General features: G+C 28.0%; 1 protein-coding gene across 3 annotated transcripts in view; it reads right to left on the bottom strand.

Moving 5' to 3' along the window:
• The window catches only part of LOC112601168 (aryl hydrocarbon receptor protein 1), a 54,307-nt gene extending 41,971 nt beyond the window's left edge, over positions 1-12,336 (bottom strand). For 2 of the 3 annotated variants that reach the window (XM_025348626.1, XM_025348629.1), the window contains exons 1-2: positions 11,983-12,336; positions 3,433-3,886 (exon numbers count right to left, since the gene is read on the bottom strand). In XM_025348626.1, coding sequence (XP_025204411.1) covers positions 3,433-3,527 — 95 coding nt within the window. In that variant the 5' untranslated portion in view covers positions 3,528-3,886; positions 11,983-12,336. The remainder of the gene's footprint in view (positions 1-3,432; positions 3,887-11,982) is intronic. The other variant, XM_025348627.1, reaches the window with a different exon arrangement.

The following is a 12,336-nucleotide window of genomic DNA, read 5'->3' as shown; positions in this document are numbered from 1 at the left end:
TTTATGTTTAACAATGAATATTATGATGTATTATGTTCAAGGATATCAAGTTGGTGTAAAAATATAAAAATAATACCTAATAATAAACGTAAATTGTAAATATATATAGGTACATTAAGTATACATTATAAGTTCTAACACTCTATTACTATGACAATTTAATGGTATGTTATAGTATGTATTATTAAATATTAAAATATATATATAATATATTTAATTAGTTATACAATATTCCTTAGATAATTTTAAGTTTATACTTTTATATTAGACAAGTCCTATCATTTTTGATAAATTATAGGTTAGTCAAAGATCATAGAATTTGTTACTTATTCAATATGTTAAATCTTTATATTAGTACAGCGAGCGTAGATTGTGGGTTGTAACATATGCTGTATTTTTATATAGATACATTTTTGAGCGTAACTTTTAATTAACAGATCCAAGATACTTCAATATTATTATTAATATTTAAATACATAATTTTAGAGTGCACTGTATTTGTCTCATTTATAATAACCAATAATAGAAGAATATTGATACAATTCGAATATTCAAGTAATGCTATCATGAACAAATATCTTACTAATATTTTTAGGCATCTTCAATTTATAATAATGAGTATAGTTTAGTCGTTTCAGTATGTATATTATATTACTATAATAAATTGGTACACTATAAATATCACTAATATCACAATAGTATACTATTTTGTAAGGTTTTATCCCGAATATATTAAATTTATTTTCTAAATTTTTGTTTATATGAAACATATTTTTAAGTTATCCGTTAGTTTTGAAGTTAATTGTATTATCCTTGGACGTGAAGACAAAAAAAAAAAAAAAATAATTATTGAAAATTTAACTTGCATTTAATAAATTCTTGCTTATAACACAATGACTCAATACTAAATAATTAATCTGATTTATTTCTTTGAAGTTGTTACATTAGAATAATATCGCAGTTAATAATTAATATAAAATAGTATCAAGTATACCAATTATATTGAAACTTTTCCTGGAATAAAATTAGACCTAGCAATATTTAATAAGAATTTCTTTTAATTTTTTTTTAACTAAATTCACGTTCACTATTATTATACAACGAATAATATTTCAAAAGTTATAAACATGATGGTATTTACTCCATGGTAACCGCATCAGTATCGACCAACTTATCTTTTAGAATATTTGAAAAATCGAATTTATTTCCGTTCATCTTGTGGCAATTTTTGAAATAGCACTAAAACTAATTTTCTACAGACACACACACACACACACACACACACGTGCTTAAGTTTAAGCTATATTATATAAATACGAAGCGAAAAGTTTATGTATACACTATATATGTAAGAACCTCTATAAACATATGAAAGGATGGATGTGAGGGTATACGAAGAGGAAACAAGTTATTACAGCAAGGGCGACAGCCGACTAGCAGGGCACTCCGACCCCATAGTATACGGTATAAGTCGTAAATCCGTCCCTGTAACGTGTACCTCCCTATAGGTATACAAATACACTACACACGTGCGCGCGAGTTTAACTCGCGGAGAACCCCGCGCGACCGATAGGAATTGACCACTGATGATTATTTTTCCAAAGGGCGGGCACCACAAGGCTCTGGAGCGGCAACGGAGGGTCGGAAACGCGAAGGGTAGCATATACGACACATATATATATATATACACACGAAAACATACACATAACCTATAGTAGTCGTCTCGCGCGTACTTAAATGTATATATAGGTGTATATATTCGCGCCGGCCAGTGGCCCCCTCGGTCGTGTCCGCGATTGCGTGATGGACAAACATTACATTACCGGTCCGGATCCACTGTGTGTTGTTTTTGCGTTGTATATGATACATATACATTTATATACCTATATATAGGTATATATGTGCGCGAAGTTACCAGTGTAACATAATCTCCGGTAATGGAGCCTAGTGACGTCACACTGCGGGAGTACGAAATGCATCAATTACACAAACACACGTGGCGTCTGCTATATACGTAAATATGTACATATTAATATATATTATAATATTATCACATAGACGCGCGCATCAGTCGATTTGTATCAATCAACACGAATAGTGGAAAAAAAAAAACAATTAATACGTACTCGGGAAAAAGTTTTTTTGTAAAAGAAATTACTACGCCTGATAAAACAATTTATGTACTACCGCAGAATAGATTAAATGGTACTACGCCTATAAGCGCGCACGTCGCGCGAATGGATATACTTTTTTCGGAAGCCATTCACGCGCGGTGGTCGTCAAAACGAATTATACATGTTTATAGGTAATAAACGTATATGTATAATAGTATACATTATCATAATATACTGTTTACGTCACGATGACAGGCGTATGTGTTACATTTGCGGGATTATTTTGTTCGCATTTTATATAAACCTATTAGAACTGTGACAGTTGTACTATTTTAATGTCTATATACATTGTATAGGAGTAGTGTACCTATTTCTTTCTATTCTCATACGCATCGTATACCTACTACACGTGTATATAATATACTATAGATCATGTGTGAGTGCACACACAAATAAACAAAGATTCGATTGCCACATCGAGGATTTTCAAAAATTTTAAATAGTTCATCTGTACTTATATAAAATGTGTTATGGACAAAATAAAAATGACATTTTCGGCAGGTCGTTTATTATTTCACACATTTTTACAGGAATCCTCGATGTCTATCCTAAAATTACGTTTTTGATTAACACAACAGTGTTATTAATAATCATTTTATTTTTTAAACATAAGTTTTAACGTTGCTTTCGATGAATCGATCGTTATAAATTTTCCTATTTGTCATAGTAGTGGAAAAAATATCTAGAAAACTTATCATAACTCCGGTGAAATAGTCCACGAAAGTCCATGCGAGTTTTATGTATTTTTATTACTTAATTATTGATATAAAAAAAAATGTACCTCACATATTATGAGTGGTTTAAACAAAGTACAACTTACTGAATTTATATTATTTGATACTTCTTCCTATTATGTCTAAACCATTTCACGAAATCAAACGTATATGAACAAAGTAAAAGAAACAAAATAAGAAAACAAAAAAAAAACCTCTAAATCTTTATGAATTAATTAATTTTATTAAATTATTAAAGACGTACGAACCTAACCTTTATACGAAATTGACACGTAATATAGATACATCGAAAAATTATAACTTATTAAGTTAACCTTTACATAACTAACATAATATTACCTATATGTAATAATGTGCATCTATTCGTATACCTCGTTAGGCCGTCTGACGAAATTTTTAATTGAACTTAACGTTTATGTTAATGTTATAGGAATATACTCATTATTAGGCCAATCGACCAGCCTAATAATATAATATATAAAAAATAAGCTGTAGAAAATAAATGAAAATATTGTATAGGATACCTTTTGCCGTTTCGTCGTCGCCGCTTGGTCGCGTAAACGGTGCTCAGCGGATTGACGGGCTGCACCGGCAGCGCCGTGACCGCGGCCACGGCCATCGCGGCAGCGCCGGCCTGACCACGCAACTGTCCGTTGGACGCGGACACCAGCTGATGGTGTTGTACGTGGTTCTGGTGGTGTTCGATCAGTGGCTGATGGTATGTGGCTGGGGGGGCGCCGCATGGCCCCGTCCCCGTGACGTACTCCGTTTTGGGGGCGCCTCTAGCAACCTGCGGTGTTAGCGCCGCGCGCCCGTTGTCACTCGACCGCCGATCACATTACACCTCATCCGTGTGTCGGCGGTACAACGGGCATGGTGACCTTCGGCTCGTCGGGCCCCCGCGCACGACCTTAATAATACCAATGCGTTATCTTCTGACCCAAATCTCGCATCCGCGTGTCCGTTATATATTTACGTCTGTGGACAAAAATCCTGGTTAAAAACAGAACAAAGATAACAGGATAATATATGAATAATATTATATGATAATAGTTTTAAAACCGAAATTTATAAAATTCAATACAATTTAATTTTTAGACTATGAACGGAGCTATATGAATATGTGTCTATCGATGTTTGATGTATTCGTACATTACATAGGTAGTAATATGAATTTTTCGGAGTGTGTGTCTGACTTTAACGTAAGATTAAGGAGCATTGTGTAAATGTTTCGATCTTCATACATATACTTTTATAATATCGGTTTCCGGTTTCTATGGCTATGACTTTTGGGAGAGTTTGAGGGAAGGGGAGCTAAAGATTCCCAGCACTTCTCGATCTATTTGGGTAAAAACTAAAAACAAATTACCGAAAAACTAAATACGAAAATGTTTACGCTAGGTACACTTGCCGTTTTTTACTACACTGCTAAAGTTATATTTTGTTGTAATTCAAGATTGACTGACTATTTGACTTTAATCTCTAATTTTGTTTTCCTCGCAAGCTATTTTTGTAAACATTTAAAATTATTGAAGACGTATTATAATATCGTGAAAACATTTTTTATACACGTCTCGAATTCAAATTTTGATGTATGTACAAAAATGCACGCACGAATGGTGAATTTAAAAGTTTATTAACTTTTTAACATTTATATTTAAAGGTAAAATATATAGTTCCTCATAAATTGTTTTAAAAAAAAATGACAATTTTTTTTTTTAAATATACATCATGAATAATTATTACTTTTTATACACTTTGAAGTACAAATTATAAATTATAATTGGATATTTTAACAAAAATGAAGATTTTCCCTTTGCTATGTACAAAAAATGTTTATTATAGGGAGACTTGAAATTATATGTATGTTACAATCTTCTGTAAACAATTCAATTTTCAAAATATTCTAACTAATTTTAAGTCATAGATAAAGATACCAATTTATTACACAAAGACACGAACTGTATTAATTATATACATTACACTACAGTATAGGGTATAGGTACACTGTTTTACGGTAAGTTAGTATTGACCTATAAGTTAATAACAATAATAAGTATTAGATAAACAAGTACATTAGATATAATGTTATAAGGTATCGATTTTTTATGACTTAACAAAGTAGTTCACAGCATACTATATGTCAGTTACACCGAACCCACGTTTGTACCCATGGAATTTAAATATATGTACTGTACAATTAAATATAATATTATGTGCATCATAAAAAAGAATTATTTATCATACTTAATAAAAATATTTTATGAATTAATGAACGAAGTCCAAAGCTGCTAGACGACTTCATATATCAAAATTGTATGGAAGTGTTGCAATGAATAATAGTAAAATATAAAACTATGTATAGTGATATTTTACATTTTTAACTAAATTACACTCTCATAAAATAAGTTTTTTATTTTAGTCTGTAGTTATCTATAAATAAAACCTCATATTGTACAAAATGACTTTGTCATATGTGATTATTTTTATATTGTTCACATACATTGGAAATTCGATACATAGCCCGAGCATTTAATAAAATAAAATTCTCAGTTTTCTATTTTTTCCGAAACATAATATATACAATTATATTAAATTTATAGAATATACCTATAGGGTACTGGTACATACTTACTATATTTATACCAAAAGTATCGTCATGAGTGTAATATATAATATGTACATGGTTAAACTATAATGGAGTTACAGAAGTTAACAGGTCGCTTTTTAAAACTTTCAGGAATATCAGTTTAAAACTTGATTTAACCATGACTAAAACAATATAAATACATTTTCTTTAGTAGTAGCATGAATAAAAATACCAGTTGGTGTAAGAGCAGCATTTTTTAATAATTCGTAAATCACGAATTCTATAACATATTAGAATAAATTGAAAACGAACAAAAAGTGACAAAAAAAATTTCAACTTCGACCATCCATTCACGGATATATTAAAATAATACAACTAAACACTGTAAGGATAGTAAATTGTTATTAAATTATATAATTTGTATTGATAATAAAATTAATGTATATTAAAAAAAGGAAATTTCATATTATGTTAGGTTTTGAAATTTAACACATGTATAAATATAAATAATAAATCACATTTTTGTCTTTGCGATTTAAAATAAAACGTAATTCGTATTTTATTACAAGTATAAAATATTTAAAAAAGTTTTAATAAACATATTATAATGCTATGATTTCAGCATACAATATCATTCTAATTTCATTATAATATTTAATATTTTTTCCGGAATTACGTGCAATAAAATGTAATTTGATTTTAGCATCGCGTAACAAAACATGCTGTGGAGTATATACCTACCTACGACAGAACAAATATTTTTCTTGCCATTTCAACTTAGTGATTTATGCGGTTTAATGAAACAATGTAGAAGAGTTGTACCTAAATGTTCTAAATACCTAATAATGGATTAAACTTGAGAATTTATTTTGTGTATAGGTATATTTTTAAATTTTATTGATTTTTTTTTTTTTCATCTATTGTAAATTTAAGTTTTTATGAGTTCATACTATAATATTATAATTACACTGTTTTATTCAAGACATACTTACATCACATTATAATGTAATTGCACATTGTTCTTATGGTAAATATTTAAAATATAGTTTAAAAAAAAAACCAAAAATAGTCGCTCTGCTATATATATTAATAGCCAATAAGTATCTAGTACTCTAGTGTATACCTTAAATAAGTCACTTAATCAACGTGTTCAATTTGAATTAAATTAAAATGCATTGTACACAGAAAATTAAAAAATTATTCTAAACAAAGTTTACATGATAGGTATACCTATAAGTTAACATTTCTAAAGATGTTTTATATATTAAAATATTTCTGTAGGTAATACGAGTACAATAAGTTGCACTAGTATACTTAAAATATTATTGAACCTCTATTTCCAAATGGGCTTTATAATTTATTTACACGTTTTTGTTAGTTATTTATTTATCTATGTATAATTTGAATGATTAAACAAATTTTGCATATAAAATTGCATAGGTATATTATTAAATAAAGTATAATAAATCATAAAATTTTAATATTATAATATCATATATTATTTTTATTAATTTATTATAGTCATTATAACGACGTAAATATATTTATTGAAGTATAGCCGTACTGTTTCATATAGTTGAAATTTATAAATTTTTAATAAATTATACATCATTAAGTTTGAAAAAAAAAAATACAAATCATCGGAATGTTATAAAAATGGTTCTGAGTAGAGATAGGTTGATTTACTTAAGTATGTTCAAAATTTTGCAATCATATTTTCAACTTTTTTGTGATCGTCTCAAAGACTTAGGATTTTAAAAATAAATCTATATAAATACACTATCACTGTATACAATTTTGATTCCTAATAATTACATGATGACATAAGCCGAGCTCATATGACTCCCTTTTTTTTCCTGTATTAGTGTTCTAGCAAAGCAAATTGTTTTTAAAATCAACATGTAAAAAAAATATTCTAAGAATGATAAAAATTTAAGTTAATTATATTAATTCTTAAACAAAGCTCAGATTTGAATGTCTTGTAAAAGTTGAAAACCCCCCTTTAAAAAAAAATGCATTTATGAACTAATTTATTTAAAATATATTTATTTTTTTACTTCTAAAAATAGAAATATAATTATTTTTCAATTAATATTTTATACACAAAAAATTTACTTCTATATATTATGTAATCAATATTATGGTCATCTGACGTTTAGGCCATTAAATAAATTCGAGACTACCGTGTTATAACTAAGTTGCGATATGACATTTTATTACTTATACAGGAAAATACACATAACAAATATATATCAAATCTAATGCAAATTGTTTTTGCTTTTTAAATGAGATTAAACACTGAGGTGTTCACAAGATTGACTTCCATCATTGATTATTCAAAAGGTAAAAATGAAAAAATAAAATATTACATAAAAAGATGGATATTAGAATAATACAGGTATGCACTTTATTTTTACAGCTCATTATCTACTGATATAACTTGCAAAATATTATTTTAGGTAATTAATCCAAAAAAATATGTGAAGTACGCATTGAAATTTAACTAATCTATAATAAGTTTTATTGGATAATTTGGTAATTTATGATGTATAAACAACTATATGTCTAGAATTAAAACTTACACAATTGTACATCATATTAAATCAGACAACAGCGTACTTAAAACCTCTCGCTCAGAGCCTAAAAAGAACTAAGCTTACAATTTTCTTTTTTATGTATACATATCTTATACTGATTAAAATATAATGTTTTGAAAATGTAAAATATATTTTATCAGTGTAGAAAATCTAAGCTAGGCTACTACACATAATTTATTATGTATATATACGATACAGCTGTATACTGGTGTTTAGCCAGTAAGCCTATTTAATGCGTCGATTACGTTCATTAACTACGTTTTTATTCTGACGTTTTGTAAACACGTTAAAACAATATCTTTTATAGACGAGAACTAACAGTTTTATGCACCAAAGAGATTGCATGCCGATTTACAAGAAAAGGTATAATTATATATACGTATACCTAATATCTATTTATATAGTCTGCGTGCATTAGATATCGACACGAGACACCTATCGTGTGAAGGACGTGAACATAAGCTTCTATAGATTTATGATCAATATTCGATATATTTTCACATGCTGTGTATTGGTAAATACTTTGGTCGTAATAAATATTTTTTAAAGTGCATTATTCACTGCTCTTGCATTTACATCGATTTATTTACACTCAATATAAACAACACCTTCGATTAATTCGACTTAACGATAAAAAGGAAATGGTTTATTTTTATATTATATTGGCATTTATTTTATAAATAGATATTAATAGCTACATTTTTATAAATTAAAATAATATTTCTTGTACTTTCATTCAAATATAATACACTTTTTACACATATTTTGTGATTAATGAGTAAAGGTTAAAAACATATTTTATAGTAATAATAATATATCTTAAAACACTAAAATACTCGTATGAGTATATGATATAAAAAAAAATAAATATTTTTTATCTGTGTGTAAAATCTGATATTTTATCTTTTTTAATATTTAAGCAAATCCTTACTACTACACATGCCTATATTGTTATTCGTTAAACATAATAAATTAATAGGTTAGCTCTATGTTTCTGTGTTAACTGAACTACATTGTTGAGACTTAAGCCTCTATATGCACAACAAACCCGTTATTGAATTATTCGAATTCAAGACAAAAGTCATTTGTTTATGTGCGTGCGCTAGCATAGGTGCATCGTGGTTAAAATGTTATCCAGGCAATCTATAAGGAGACACTTGTCGCGATGTATAATATATGTAATTTTATAAATAATTTCTGTTACACATAGAAACTCGTAAGTTAATTAATTAAAAATAAAAATGTTATTTTATAACTGTATATTTTTCACATTAAATAAAACATTGCAATTTTTACTGTACTTAAAACCATTTTATTTTAATAGGTATATAGTATACAACTATATTTTTTATTACTTTGCATTGAAATTTGAATAAGTAGGTAGTTAAGTGTATTAGTACATTTAATAATTTGCTGCCTAAATATTTTAAAATCTAAGAATCAGATAATACTTACTATTCTATGTTTATTATTAGGGTCTAGTTTCAAATAACTACACGCTTCTATCATACACTTTATATTATCTAATACAGACAATCTTAACAGCGCTCGATTTTTTATGGGTAAAATATAATATCCACGACCGTGAACATTAATATATTATATACATATATTTATTATAATACAATAATGTTTATTAAAAATTGTAAAACATTTAAAATAAGTTTAATTTATTTTATTTAAACATAATATTATTAAATTATAATGAATCTCGAATTGATTTTATATTTAGGGTTATTATAATAATATCTAACTGGTACTAATATTTCAAGTACAATTATTGTATGAACAACAAACATGTTTGTAAAATTTTGATTTTATTTTTAATAAAAATAAACCATTATATAAATTATAGTTCTTGTAGATTTATAAATTATAATTTATGTATATGAGATATATATACGCGGTTAATACTTATCATATATACCTACATAATATGAATGTGTATATGAATATTGAATATTTTACCATTTTTATGGTTACCAGCTGGTTCAATTATTATGAAAACGAATATCTAAAATCCATACGAATTACTTGATAGATATAGTCGTATAGATTATTTAAATAACCCAAGTTTTAGATAAAGTATTCTGATAAATATTTTTTATGTTTTACGCTCGAGTTGTTTGGTAAAAAGTATAATACAACCTGTTCCTATGTAAAAGGAGAAAAATTATTTGGAAATTACACTAAATAAACAGACATAATCTTAATTGTTATAATTGTTATAAAAATATAGATAGTTACCTACGATTATATAAAATTTGTATACAAATAATCTTATCAAGTTAATGCCCATTATAATAATTATACGAAATTATAAATCTAAATTAATCATATTGTGTAAGTATCTATAAATAGTGATTGAAAAATATCCTAATAATTATACATATCTGTACTTGCCTTTTATATTTTGCTATATATAAATATTTGTATACATATGATATAACTTACAAACAATATACGGCTTTTTTTCACATTATGACATGATAGTGATACGTATTATTATAACTTTCGATATCTAGCTAAATTATAATATTATATTCATTTTGACCATAACCTAATGTGGTTACCGTAACAAATCTGATACCTATTCGATCTAATATCGAGGTAGGTATCTATCTATTAACCTGTTTAAAATTTTGAATTTGTCTTTAACAAAAAAAAAAAAAAGTAAACATAATGTTTTTCTACTTATTATTATTTATTACAGTACCTAAATGTATATTTATTGTATGGTTCCATGGTAAAATATTAATCGATTTTAATAATTTTAGTAATTTCACTACATAAGAGATGAGTTACCCGTAGGTTCATTTAAGTCGCTTTATATATCATAATATTTATTTCAATATATATAGTTAATAACCATTTTCAAAACAGTTAAGTTTCCATATAGTTTGTAAAGTTTGTTAGACTAATATTTAGCTGTAACGATTAATTTTATAATTTACTAAAAAATAATCCCAGGACTCAATTATACAGTAAAATATATTATTATAGGTATAGTATTATATAGTTTTTTCCTCGTTCAGATGATATTGGGACTCGATTAATATACATCGTAGTTTATATTATATATAGGTATATAAATATATGGCTGAAGGGTAATATTAATGCTCTGCACAAATTGTCGCGTTTAAAAATTACGTTTTTAGCATCGATGTCGCCAACACCTGCACAAAATTTTATGTGCTATACCTATACGTCAAAAATAGTCGTGTTCAGATCTATCCGTCTATGATAATAAAAATCCTGTAATAGTACCTATACACTGCCCATTGCATCGTTATCGCTCACAATTTAATAATAGACCTAAAATAATGCCGTGTAGACTTTTCGCTTTTATAATATACGCACACAAAAACTTACGTTTGAGCTCTCGAAGTGACACGGTATAGACGACTTCTGCAGGTACTTGTACCGCTTGATATTATATTGTATTATAATATTGTATACTAAATCGCGTATAGATTTATCAATATATTATTACGTTGTACTTGTACAGTAGGTATACAATAAAGGAATGTAGGTACCTATGAAATATGTTGGCGCACTTTCGGGTAAACGCAATTCACGTGCGTGTATTACCTACCTATATGTATAATAAATGTAATATGTATAGGTTAATATGTGGTTTGTTAATACATACATAGTCGTGTACTGATGTAAACGTATCGATAGAGATAAATCTCGGTGCGAAAAAAATCGACGTGTCGGAAGAGAATCAAGAGACGCGGCGCGCGAGGTATGACGCGGCCCGCGGTCACTTATGCAAGCGTAAAATTATAATCGTATTATAATATAGTAATTAAACGCGTAGGTGCTTATGTGTTATTATATATTATTATATATTTATTATAAATATAATTATGTAACGTGTATACCTACGATATCGGACGCTGCCCCGGTTGAGGAAAACCCGACAATAATGTATATTATACGACCCCGGTGCGTAGATTTGACGGAAAATAATATATATTAAATTTTATTTTTATTTTCGTCACCCGGAAGAGTCGACACGCACACACGCGCCCGCGCACTCGCGCACACACGATCAAATATTATAATATAATATACACAAACTCTCTCACACACACACACACACACAGAGATACACACAAACAAACAGACACGCGCAAAAACACGGACGCACACGCCGGACACCGTACGCGATAGCACGACGAGGCGCACTGCTGTTCTGGCGCGCGGTGAACGGATGGAAACGGCGCGGCGGCCAC

The sequence above is a fragment of the Melanaphis sacchari genome, unplaced genomic scaffold, assembly GCF_002803265.2.
Source record: "Melanaphis sacchari strain LSU unplaced genomic scaffold, SCAv2.0 Contig75_pilon_pilon, whole genome shotgun sequence".
NCBI classification, from domain to species: Eukaryota; Metazoa; Arthropoda; class Insecta; order Hemiptera; family Aphididae; genus Melanaphis; species Melanaphis sacchari.
This window is presented reverse-complemented; position numbering and strand designations above follow the sequence as displayed.